This window comes from Neoarius graeffei, chromosome 11 (genome assembly GCF_027579695.1).
Source record: "Neoarius graeffei isolate fNeoGra1 chromosome 11, fNeoGra1.pri, whole genome shotgun sequence".
NCBI classification, from domain to species: domain Eukaryota; kingdom Metazoa; phylum Chordata; class Actinopteri; order Siluriformes; family Ariidae; genus Neoarius; species Neoarius graeffei.
In genome coordinates this window covers 51,180,470-51,193,812 of record NC_083579.1, presented here as the reverse complement: position 1 = coordinate 51,193,812, position 13,343 = coordinate 51,180,470, and the positions used below count along the sequence as shown (strand labels likewise).

The window sequence follows — 13,343 nt, the reverse complement described above, 5'->3', positions numbered from 1 at the left end:
GCAAGAATGGGACAACATTTCACTTTCAGAACTGCAGCATTTGGTCTCCTCAGTTCCCAAACTTTTGCAGAGTGTTGTTAAAAGTAGAGGTGATGCAACACAGTGGTAAACATGCCCCTGTCCCAACTTTTTGGAAATGTGTTGCTGACATCAAATTCAGAATGAGCATATATTTTTCATAAAACAATAAGATTTCTCAGTTCCAATATTTGACATCTTGTCTTTGTACTATTTTCAGTGAAATATAGGGTGATTTTGCAAATCAGCACATTGCTTTTAATTATGTTTTACACAGCATTCCAGCTTTTTGGAATTAGGGTTGTTGTAAATTAATCAATGACAGGAATGGAGTACTGTTACCACCTAAGCATTGACTATTTCCAGTAACAGCACCTCCTGCTGTACTTTTTTCCATTTGTTGTTGCATTTGACATTGTGGAATATCAAAAAACATTCTAGTTCCTGATCTCACTTACATTATAGCAGCTACAAACAGTTTGTCCCTAACCAGCTGCACTTTTTCCTCTCTTTAAGTTAGTTAGTTAGTTAATAAATAACTAACTAACTAAATAAATAAAAACACAGATTGCCATTTGTCATGTTACCCAAAAAACAAAACAAAAACAGTGTAAATGTCTGTTCAAGTTATAGTTTTATCTTTGACTGTTATACTGGACACTGATGACTCCTTGCATAAACACTAAATAAATGCTACCTTACAGAAAACATCACCATATCAGTGATTACTCAGGTTTTAAAGTGGTTTATGTGGAGCATCCACTGTACGAGTCCCTGTGTAACAAGAACATATTAGAACAAGCTTATTAATATAAACCTGTGATCTGCAGCTGCACTACTGTCAGAGATGCTCTTATAGAAAATTAATCAACACCTTCTGACCAATCACAATCCAGAATTCAATGTCACTGTGGTATAACTTGCACTATTCAGTTGGAACAGTCTGTTTCAGTCTGTATTTTGATCAGATAAACGAAGAACAGTTTCATCCACAGACAATCTGTCAGTTTCAGACTCACATCTGCACATCTCACATCTGGCAAAGTTATTTTCTCTGCTTTGGAACTCCACAGATGCCACCTTTGAAGGCAGTCTGGACAATGAGGGCAGTCTGTGGGCAGAATCAGTCAGATGGCAGTTAATGTAGAGCTCAAAGCTCATGTGGCTCTGTCTGAATCCGTCCACTCTGAGGATGAGTGTCTGGCTCTGTTCATTGGAGAGGGTGGGGTTATGCAGATTCACTGAGTGGAGCTTCCCATCAGAGTGCAAATATTTTACTAACACTAGAGGGGCAAAGACAGACAGATAGACACAGAGAGACAGACAGATATATGGACAGAAAGAAGACAGGCAAAGAGACAGAGACAGACAGAAGAGACAGAGGGACACACAGAGAGACAGACAGAGGAACATGCAATGAGACAGACAGACAGACAGAGTGACAGAGAGACACAGACAGTGGGACAGAGGGACAGAGAAACAGAGACAGACAACGGGGCACAGAAAGAGAGAGAGAGAAAGGCACAGAAAGGGACATGAAGAGACAGAGAGGCAAACAGACAAAAGGAGACACAGGAGACGAGAAAGCAAGAGACCGAGAGAAGGACAGAGAACAGATAGACAGACAGAGAGATAGACAGTGACAAAGAGTGGCAGACAGAAAGAGAGAGAGAGATAGGCAGATAGCTTCATTCAAGTGTATGTAGATATGAAATAAAAGGAAGCAGGATGATCTCAGCATGTGTGTGAGAGACTTTCAGTGAGACTTTCAGTACCTTTAATGATCTTGCTGATGATGGGGCTCTCCAATTATTTCTTGCTGTTGTTTCTGCTATAGATTCCAAACAACATGCCACCCAATTTAGGAAGGAGATGGAATGTGGTGGTCATGTACACTTCCTTCATTTTCCCCAAATCTTCCACCAAATCCTCCACCACTGCCGCCATCTGAACAACGCCATTCAGCACCAATGCATCAGTCACTACAGCCGAGGGGCAGGGGCGGGGGGGGGGCAATGTCAGTACAGTTACAAAGTAATCTTCACAGAATTCTCTAATTCTGTAAATGTACTGCAGTACAACAATCGCATCCTGTACAGTATTTACTGATTTACTACTCTGGCTTTCTCATGAATATAATGTTGCTCAAAAATTGCAAGTGAAAATAAAGAAGCTGTTGCTTTTTAGTTTTTTGAAGCTAATAGTAAAAATGTGACCTGCAACTGCCGCTAACTTCTCTCAGTCAGGGGTGACAGTCATTAACCGGAAAAAAAAATTAAAATTAGCAGTGAGTCACGTTTATTGGTCACATTTGAAGCAGGACATTTTTTACATCCAATCACAGTAACAATGTTAACAAATAAATCAGACAATGCACAGGTAATTTAGCGATATTCCTGCAGTTGTAGTCTTGACTGGTCTTGAAATAAAATCCTGAGTCCTCTAGATCGAGACAAGACAGAGTAAAAATGCAGTCGATTCTGAGACAGGACCGAGACCTTCAAAAAGTGGTTAACACTAGGCTGTATACACGTAAAAGCAAAACACCACTCTTTATTGAACTTCTTCATTTTAGAATGCACATGTTTTCTTTTCTTTGGTATACTTAGACTTGGTCCATCATAATCTGACATAACTACACAAATGACCAATCGTGTGTGCAAGATATAAATTATGTACAGTAGAGATCAATAAATATAAAGGTTAACTTATATATGTACATTAGATGCAATGACAGCAGCTGTCATGTCTGGAGGCCTGTAAACTTGTGGACCCTGTCAAAGCAATCAGAAAATCTTGGCATGTGAAATGCCAAAAAGCAGTTTTGGAAGTGGTGTATATATATATATATATATATATATATATATATATATATATATATATACACAATCAACTAATTATATATTACACACATGGTGCATGGTGGCATGGTGGTGTAGTGGTTAGCATTGTCGCCTCACAGCAAGAAGGTTCAGGGTTCGAGCCCAGTGACCGATGGGGGCCTTTCTGTGTGGAGTTTGCATGTTCTCCCCATGTCTGCCTGGGTTTCCTCTGGGTGCTCCAGTTTCTCCCACAGTCCAAAGGCATGCAGGTTAGGTTAACTGGTGACTAAATTGACTGAGTGTGAATGGCTGTTTGTTTCTATGTGTCAGCCCTGTGATGACCTGGCGACTTGTCCAGGGTGTACCCTCCCTTACAGAAAAAACACATGAATTTCCCATTCAAAAACACATGAATATTCCACATGTGGTAACATGTGGAATACATGGTATCAGATTTTGTAACATGTGTTACCATGTAGAGCACATGTGGAAAACATGTTACCACATGTGTAAAACATTCCCACATGTGATTCACATAAAATTGGGCCAAAACCACATGTTTCCCATGTGCAAATAACATGTTTCCCATGTGAAAAACACATTTTCCACATATTTCACATGTGAGAAATCACATGTGAAGTTCATGTGGTTTTTCTGTAAGGGCTGTCTTTTGCCCATAGTCAGTTAGGATAGGCTCCAGCTTGCCTGTGACCCTGCACAGGATAAGCGGCTACAGATAATGGATACACACACACACACACACACACACTTTTTAGTAGGCTGCTGATCAAATCCAAAAACACTTTTCGGCAAGTTTAAGCTTAGATGAATCCTGACAGATCAGTGACATGCACACACGTGCAAGTTTTTTTCATGTCTTGGCAGGTCAGCTGGCTTGGATATCATTTTGTGGGTCTGACCCACCAGATGCAGCTCACTTGGGTGGTGTGCAAACTTCTACATGTATGCTTCATGATGAAACATACACCATGATGAAACAAGATATTCTGTAATGTGTAAACATAATTTGCTCTACAGAAGCACATTAAAAGAACACCTATTTCATGACCATGCATAAAACATTGCATTCTAATTTTTAAATGTAAATTTACTGTTGGGCAGCACAGTGATGTAGTAGTTAGCACTATCGCCTCACAGCAAGAAGGTTCTGGGTTCAAGCCCAATGGCCGATGGAGGCCTTTCTATGTGGAGTTTGCATATTCTCCTCGTGTCTGCATGGGGTTTTCTCCAGGTGCTCCAGTTTCCCCCACAGTCCAAAGACATGCAGTTACTGTAGGTTAACTGGTTACTCTAAATTGTCCATAGGTGTGAATGGTTGAGAGGAGAAAACCTCTATAATAATCCAGGAGAAGGCAACAGGAAACCACTACTGTAACGTTCCCTAGTGGAAGTTAGAGCAGCCATGTCGCTGTGGTGACATGCCAAATAGAGAGAGAGAAATTTACTGTAATGTCCATTAAATGTGGCTTTTGTTCATATTGAAATATTTCAACTTTACAACAAGTGTTAATATTTGAACCCAAATAATTTGAATGGCCATCATTATGACTAAAATTGTTTTTGGTCCATTATACAGTAGATATCTGGGTCAAGTATAGCCATTATAGGGATAATTTCACAATTGTGGGCCATTTAGCCCTTGTAACACTTGAAATTGAAATATTTTTCCAACAATGGATCCAAGATGTATCTCAGCCATTCACCATTCAAAAAAGTGTTAACCCATCTCATGCTACATCTCGCTCTTAAATATGTAACAGTGTTATAACTACCAGTATGTAGTTTATAGAACTAACAAATACAAAAAATGTGGTTAACCAGCATTTATACTAATGGTATGAAAACATTAAGGACATTCTAATGATTCACTTAAAATGTATCTATTTAAAATATAAATTAATAATTTCCTTTACATGTATAATTTGGGTGATCATGTTGTTCTTTCAAAGTGACATCATCAGTCAATATCACAATATCACTGAAAATAAAGAAAAAAATACTTTTTTTCCTCTTCCTATGCTCTTCAGGAAACTTGAATGATGCAACTTCATGTTGAACATGTGACTTGTGGAATATTCCAAATATTAGCAGTAAATGTCTCCATGTAACAGGTTTGAGGGAATGTTGTGAGACAGACAATATAAAAAAAGATGAAAAATATAAAATGTACATTTTTCATAACCTATAATGCATGACTCCTGGAGAAAAATATTTTGGGCATGATATATGGATGCATATGCAAACTATGCAAAATAATACCCATCCATCCATCATCCATAACCGCTTATCCTGTGCAGGGTTGCGGGCAAGCTGGAGCCTATCCCAGCTGACTACGGGCGAAAGGCAGGATACACCCTGGACAAGTCGCCAGGTCATCACAGGGCTGACACATAGACACAGACAACCATTCACACTCACATTCACACCTACGCTCAATTTAGAGCCACCAGTTAACCTAACCTGCATGTCTTTGGACTGTGGGGGAAACCAGAGCACCCGGAGGAAACCCACGCAGACATGGGGAGAACATGCAAACTCCACACAGAAAGGTCCCCACTATATTCATATTGTTATATTTCCTTTTAGGTCCAACATACACATGCTGTATAATTAATTAAAAAAAGAAATGAAAAAAAAAAAAACCCCTATGAACACATGAAGCCTTTTGGGGACTTGTTTTATTTGTTTGCTTTTTTTTTTTTTTTACAGTTGTGACATTTGAGTAGGATATTTGATGAGAGCTGTTTTATGTAAATTTTTTAATCCCTAGAGTTGGCCTTGAGTCTAACAACCTGTCACACAGTGCTGATCCTGAAGCTGCTGTGCTGAGAGTCACAGAGCAGCAGTACCGCATAGAGAACGAAACAAGATAGCAGGCTTTGCTCTGATAACAGGTGATTAACACCAGAGGTGCTGAAAAAGAACCTGTTTGGAACAACAGAAGGCGACAAACAAGTGGAGCGAATCAGTGTCACTAACAGCACAGGATATTAAAGATGAAAAACAACCTTATAATTTCTCTTCTCTTTTTCAGAGGTGAAGTGTGATTGGGTGTTTTGTGTGTTAGTGCTCACTGTAGACCTCCTAAAAGCCACAGTTTAATATATCTTATACATTATACTAAATATATTTTATTATGATGACAGCAAATTTTGAGTGAAATTTCAGTATGTTATTCTGTCAGTGTGGGGTTGTTGCACTCCGGCATTTGTGTCACTGATCAAATGTGTGTCAAGTTTCATATTCAATTCAAATGAAAATATATCATTTGGGCTCATCTTGCACATGAAAATATATTTTTTTAATGTTCAAATGTACAGATACTGTTTCCCAAGAGTACCATATGATGTTAACTGATGTTTACATATTCTTTTATTAGCTGAGTTCCAGGTGACTTTAAATTACACCTTCCCACCAGCCAAAAGTAGGTAAAAATAATTGGAAACTGTTACTACTACTTGGTGTCTCTATACATTGTGTAGACCCTATATGAGATTGGACTCCACAAGACCTCTGAGGGTGTACTGTGGTACCTGGCCCCATGACATTAGCAGCACATCCTTTAAATCCTGTAAGTTGGATCCATGGATCAGACTTGTTTGTCTAATACATCTCACATATGCTTGATCAAATTAAGATCTGGGGAATTTGGAAGCCAAGTCAATCCCTTGAAGGTCATGTTGGTCATACCATTTCTGAACAGTTTTTTGAAGTGTGACAGAATGCTGGAAGAAGCTACTGCCATTAGGGAATAATGTTGCCATGAAGGGGTGTACTTGGTCTGCAACAATGTTTAGGTTGGTGGTACATGTCAGGTAACAGCCACATGAATGGCAGGATCCAAGGTTTCTCAGCAGAACATTGTCTAGAGCATCACACTGCCTCTACTGGCCTGCCTTCTTCCCATAGTGCATTCTGGTGCTATCTGTTCCCCAGGTAAATAGTGCACATGCACCTGGCCATCCACATGATGTAAAAGAAAGTGTAATTCATCAGCAGTCTTTCTTCCATTGCTCCATGATCCAGTTCAGATGCTCACATGCCCATTGTAGGTGCTTTCAATACTGGACAGGGGTCAGCATAGGCATTCTGATCAGGTTGAAACACAACCCCATATGCAGCAAACTGTGATACACTGTTTTCTGACACCATTCTATCACAGCCAGCATTAACTTTTTCAGCAATTTGTGTTACAGTAGCTCTATGGGATCAGATCAGATAGGCTGGATTTCAGTCCCCATGCACATCAATGAGCCTTTGGTGCCCATGACCCTGTTGCCAGCTCACTGATTGTGGACCGCTTTTTGTAGGTACTACCAACTTCTTACTGGAAACACCACACAAAACCTGCCATTTTGGAGATGCTCTAACCCAGTCGTCTAGCCATCACAATTTGGCCTTTGTCAGAGTCACTCAAATCCTTACACTTGCCCATTTTTCCTGCGTCCAACACATTAACTTTGAGAACTGACTGTTCACTTGCTGCCTAATATATCACACACCTTGATGGGTGCCATTGTAACAGTTCATTATAGAGCACCATGCATGCATACATTTGCACATCCATTCACGCCTAGGGGCAATTTGGCAACATCGGAAGTGGGAGGAAACTGGAGAACTTTGAGGAAACTCATGGGGAGAACATGCGAGACACCACACACTCACTGCAAAATATCAGCTCTTAGCAAGTGAAAATATCTTATATATAGTCACAGTTTCTAGTTTTTCCTATTATAGATTATAGATTATTAGATTATAATAAATCAAATATAAGATTATTAAACCTTCTAAACCAACTAAACCTTCTACACATCTTTTTTTAAACTTATTTCAAGCATTAAATATTCTTATTCTATTTGCTGAGGTGTTGCTTCTTTCAGGAAATAATTGCTTAAAATTAGCAAACTTATCTGATAATAAACAAGATTATTCATGCTTGGAATTAGTATTAAAGTCTAGAAATAGGTTTAATTACCTTATGTTTGGCTTATTATAATCTTATAATAGGAAACGCTACATAAATCTCACTATATTCATGTTCTAAGATGTGATTTCTTGCAGTGCAGACAGTAACCCAAGTCCAGAATTAAATCAGGAACCCTCAAGCTGTGAGGCAGCAAAGCTACCCACTGTGCCACCATGAGCAAATATATTCTGCTCTTTGGATGTTTTTTCTTGTAACTGGACATGTACGTTTCTGTATGGTTTATCTGTTGTCTTGTGGATATATAGCTTGGCAAAATGTGGTGATGTATAATTGAGGTGCAAAGACAGCTCAAATAATGACAGAACAAACAACACATGAAGGTCAAAAAGAGTGCAAGGAGGAAAATCTTGATGGTTCACTGAACAATTACAGATAGGCTGTGAGTAGTATTAGTAATAGTTCCTCCAACATGTGACGTCATCCATCTTTTTTGAACTGCTGCTCATACTGCTTCACAGGGCAATGCAATACATTCAGAGGAAAAGGCTATCTGCCCTCTTTTGCATGTTTGAGTTCACCTACACCTGGCTAGTGTTACACTGATTAACATAGCTACAAAATTAACACAATTTCAAGCCCAGCTTTTCTTTCCAAAAAGGTAGATTTGGAAAAAAGTGCTTAAATCTTTTATCTGTCAACACTCTGCTCTCATCCTTTATATCTTTGTGGATTGGACTTCTCATAAGTAGAATGTAAGATGTAATATACGAGGCATATTGTATAGATAGATGAGATGAACTTGCAGCTGATTTATGGTGTAATGTTTGCATATGAGCATTTTCTGTGAGCAAATACTATATATTGTGTATAGAGCTGCAAGGTGGACATAAACATGGTCATTAAACTGATGAAAACTGAGGTAAACAGACTGGACATGACTGGACATTTAAATTGTAAAAGTACAGCTTGTGTTCTGAACAGTGGAAGTGCAAGACAAACTGCAGAATGCTGAATATGAGAGCCCAAACCCCCTTAGCAAACACATTTCTGACATGTCGGGCATTGACTGAGCCCTTGATGGAGAAACTCCACATTTTCTTAAGTATTCTGTGCAACTGGCACAAATGTCCTGCAGATTTGCTAGTAACCACTGCACATAGTTACAGTACATGTATTTTGTTTGGATTAATTATTCCAAGGTAGAACGCTATTAAAGATACTTTCCTTGTCAGAAGAAATTTCTGAAACTAAGTTATGCATAAGAAAATGGAGGGCAAAAAACACAAACTTTGATAAGATAAATTAGCACAGGGCACAGACATGCACCTGAATAGATTCAACTCAGGTATGTAAATATTGTGAGGGAAAAATTCATATAATGGGAATACTTTAGTGACAAGTCTCGCTTGGATGATTTCTCCTTCCAGCAATATTTCTAAAATTTAATGTGAAGTTGTTTTTACTGGAACTAATGTAGTGTTCAACAAATAAGTATTCTAAAGGAAGCATATTCAAATACTGTAACAATATTTCCTCTTCGAACTTTCTAGAATATACCTACACACTCTCACGAGCCACTTTATTAGGAACACCCACACACCTGCTGTTTTATGCCGTTATCTCATCAGCCAATCCCTTGACAGCAGCACAATGCATAAAATCATGCAGATACAAATCAAGAGCTTCACTTAATGTTCACTTCAAACATCAGAATAGGAAAAATTGTGATCTCTGACTTTCACTGTGGCATGGGTGTTGGTGATGGATGATGGACTGGTTTGAGTATTTCAGAAACTGCTGATCTCCTGGGGTTTTCACACACAACAGTCTCTAGAGTTTACACAGAATGGTGCGAGAAACAAAAAAACATCGAGTGAGTGACAGTTCTATGGGTGAAAATGCCTTGTTGATAAGAGAGGTCAGATGAAAATGGCCAGATTGGTTCAAGCGACCGGGAAGCATATAGTAACTCATATAATATACTCTTTACAATTGTGGTGAGCAGAAAAGCATCTCAGAATGCAACAGCAGAAGACCATATTGGGTTCCACTCCTGCCAGCCAAGAACAGGAATCTTAGAATCAAGAACAAGTTCCTATTAAAGTGGCTAGTGAGTGTATATTGCAGGTATCTGATAAAATGGCATGACTAATGTGGATGCTTTCCTGGAAAAATTAGAGCATGGTTAGGCTACATTGGTCACACCAGTACATCCTTTCAAAGCTCAAAATATTAAACTCTTGAAGAACTACCACCATTTACATAAACATCTGGTATATTTCTGGAAGAAAATAGGAGTCATTACCCCACTTTAATGTCTTAGCTAGAATTGCTTTCATTATTGCAGTGCACTGAGTTTATTTAGACTATAGCATGAATCTGAAATATGAGCTGTGTAATCTTTTGTTCAATTCATAGAAAAGTTTCAAGTATTGGCTTAAATAAGAACTATTACACCAAGGATTTTCAGTTGATTTCCATTTGTGTTTGGTAGGCCTGCAACTTGACTTAACCTGTGGAGTCACTTGCCAAGTGAAATTTCACAGCCAGCTAACTGAATCTATAGTCAATAAAAATGCAGGAATTTGTTTATCCAATGGCAAGTTTCATAAACAGAATAAACAACAATTTTATTTCAGTAACAAGGTTCTCGTTTTCTGTGCACACAACAATCGATCATTTTTATATGTAGTAATTATGTATGGATTACTTCCCTGATGCATGTACTGTATATAATTTGCATCCCTTTTCTGGGATCTTTTGATTAAGGCCAGTGGTTAGTAGACTCCATCCATCCATCCATCCATCCATCCATCCATTATCTGTAGCCGCTTATCCTGCCCTACAGGGTCGCAGGCAAGCTGGAGCCTATCCCAGCTAACTATGGGCGAGAGGCGGGGTACACCCTGGACAAGTCGCCAGGTCATCGCAGGGCTGACACATAGACACAGACAACCATTCACACTGACATTCACACCTACGGTCAATTTAGAGTCACCAGTTAACCTAACCTGCATGTCTTTGGACTGTGGGGGAAACCGGAGCACCCGGAGGAAACCCACACGGACATGGGGAGAACATGCAAACTCCGCACAGAAAGGCCCTCGTTGGCTGCTGGGCTCGAACCTGGACCTTCTTGCTGTGAGGCAAAAGTGCTAACCACTACACCACCGTGCTGCCCGCTTAGTAGACTGCTTTTACATATATTTTAAATTAGGGATAAAATTGGCTCATGTTTAAAGTCTTTAATTTTCTGTAAAGCTGCTTTGCGACAATGTCTGTTGTTAAAACGGCTATACAAATAAACTTGACTTGACTTGATAGTACATTGCTGAGGACTGATATTATGACTTCTCACTGAATTAAGTTGATTTGCTGTTATTTTAATTCAATAAGCCAAACTGGATCCATATGACAAACACGGTTTACTGATGGGAAAACAGTTTACTTGATTTATGAATTCATTTTTTTCTTTCTCACTAACTGATGTTAAAGATGACTTGTAAGCCGGATGAGTAAAAATGCTGGTGAAAAAATGTGTTTGATCCTGATGTGAATGATCTTATATTTTCTTGCCTCCAGATACATTTTATTGAACTGTTAAGACATTTAGTCATTAGAATACATCAAGGATGGATGTAATGCTGGAAGAAAAGTATACGTTGTACTAAAGCTGGGCTGATGATTCAGCTTTCAGTCAGTTATTTCATTTCAATATTTGTTGTTTAGCAGCAATGGTATAATAGTTATTTTACTGTGAGTTTCTTTTGACTGAGTGCAAAATAACCACAATGCAGCACTGACACACACACACACACTACTGCATGCTTTGTTGGAGACTGTTTACGCAGGATGATACTGTATAGAAGTAACTATGTGAATGCTAATATAATCCTGCATTAGAGGTTTCTCCCTCCAGATTTTCCTTTTCACATCAGGACACGCAAAACCGAAAGCTCACTAGCTTTTGGAAAGCCGTTTTAAAGTCATCGTTGGCCATTGTGTATATGATGGGATTGATGAGAGAGTTGACGTAGCCGAGCCACGTAAAGAAGTCGAACAGCTCTGGGTGCGCGTGGCATGAAGGGCACAGGGGCACCAGAAGGGTGTAGATAAAGAACGGCAGCCAGCAAACTATATACGCTCCTAAAATTATGCCCAGAGTTTTCGTGGCTTTCCTTTCTCTGGCCGCAGAAATCCTCTTTTTCTCCAGAAGCGAGTCGGAAACGGTGATTTTGACCTGGCTGTCGCTGATCACCGAACCTGCGTCATCCTGGCGCGCCGAGGTCGAAGACGTCGATCCTGGTGAGTTGGTGGCTAACTGCGCTGAGGTGAGTCTCTTCCCAAACTTTTTGGGCGACTGTCTTAAGATCCGCCGCCTGGCCTCCACGTAGATCCTTCCGTACAGGGCGATGAGCAGCAGCGTAGGGATGTAGAAAGCGCCGAATGTGGAGTAGATGGTGTAAAAGACGTGATCCGTGTTCACCTCGCAGCTCGTCACCTCTCCTGCTTTTACCTGGCGCCAGAAAAACGGAGGCAGACTGATGGAGATGGCGATCACCCAGGCTGTGGCCACCATGGCAGCTGCGCGGCTTGTCGTGCGCCTTTTCGCGTACTCCACAGCGTCCGTGATAGCCCAGTAACGATCCAAGGCGATGACGCACAGGTGGAGTATAGATGCCGTGCAACAGGTGATGTCCGACGACAGCCAGATGTCGCACACGACTTGGCCCAGCGTCCACGTGTGGCTCACTGTATAGAGCGCGCTCACGGGCATCACCAGCACGGACACAAGGAGGTCGGTGAGCGCCAGGGACGCGATCAGAAAGTTGGCCGGCGTGTGCAGTTTCCTCGAGCGGGAAATAGTGGCGATCACGAACGCGTTGGAGAGAGTCGTAGCGAGCGTAATGGCACCGAGGAGCGAGCCTACGGTCGCCTGGAAAGCCACACTTGTCTCTTTTGCGGCAGTTTTTGACGCATCCGAAGCACTGGAGGAGACATTCGTTTCCAAGCCATAATTTGATGGAGGTGTGTTGAATGGCTCCATAGCAGGCAGGAAAGGCACACGGCGCACTGGTGCTTTTGATATCTTCTTCTCATATCAGCTCAGAACACCTTTGCATCTTCATATTGCTTTTATACAACAAAGCATGCCTGTATGATGCACCCATGATCTTAAACTATCACTAGAAAATATGCTCAGCCAGTTGGTTTCAGAGACATTTTTTCTGTAAATGAGGTATAAAAGAAAAAAAAAATATATATATATCATGCAAGTCCAAATAATCTGGTTACTACAAAAATAAACAATAAAACACCTGAAAAGTTGCGCAGATACAATAGCACAGCATCCATGGTCAGTGTTCTTCTTGATCCACTTTCAGAATGTGATTTTTTTTCCCCTTGAAATGGGTGTACTGGTGTCAGTGAGAACCTGCGCATGCGTCCTGCCTCTGTACAGCCGTTTCTGATGGAGAACTTAGAGCTGCTGCTGCTGCTGATGACTGTAGACCACAATGAGGGAGAAGAGGCACTGCTGGGTCTTAGCATCCCTA

General features: G+C 40.3%; 1 protein-coding gene across 1 annotated transcript; it reads right to left on the bottom strand.

Annotated features, from left to right (window-relative positions):
- Positions 1 to 11,722: 11,722 nt before the first annotated feature.
- Positions 11,723 to 12,835, bottom strand: htr1b (5-hydroxytryptamine (serotonin) receptor 1B). Its single transcript, XM_060933042.1, has one exon. The coding sequence runs from the start codon at positions 12,833 to 12,835 to the stop codon at positions 11,723 to 11,725; it is 1,113 nt and encodes a 370-aa protein (XP_060789025.1).
- Between the last annotated feature and the right edge of the window lie 508 nt (positions 12,836 to 13,343).

What these genes read in the sequence shown, in the direction of transcription:
- htr1b (XM_060933042.1), bottom strand. Translation starts at nt 12,835, where the DNA reads ATGGAGCCATTCAACACACCTCCATCAAATTATGGCTTGGAAACGAAT.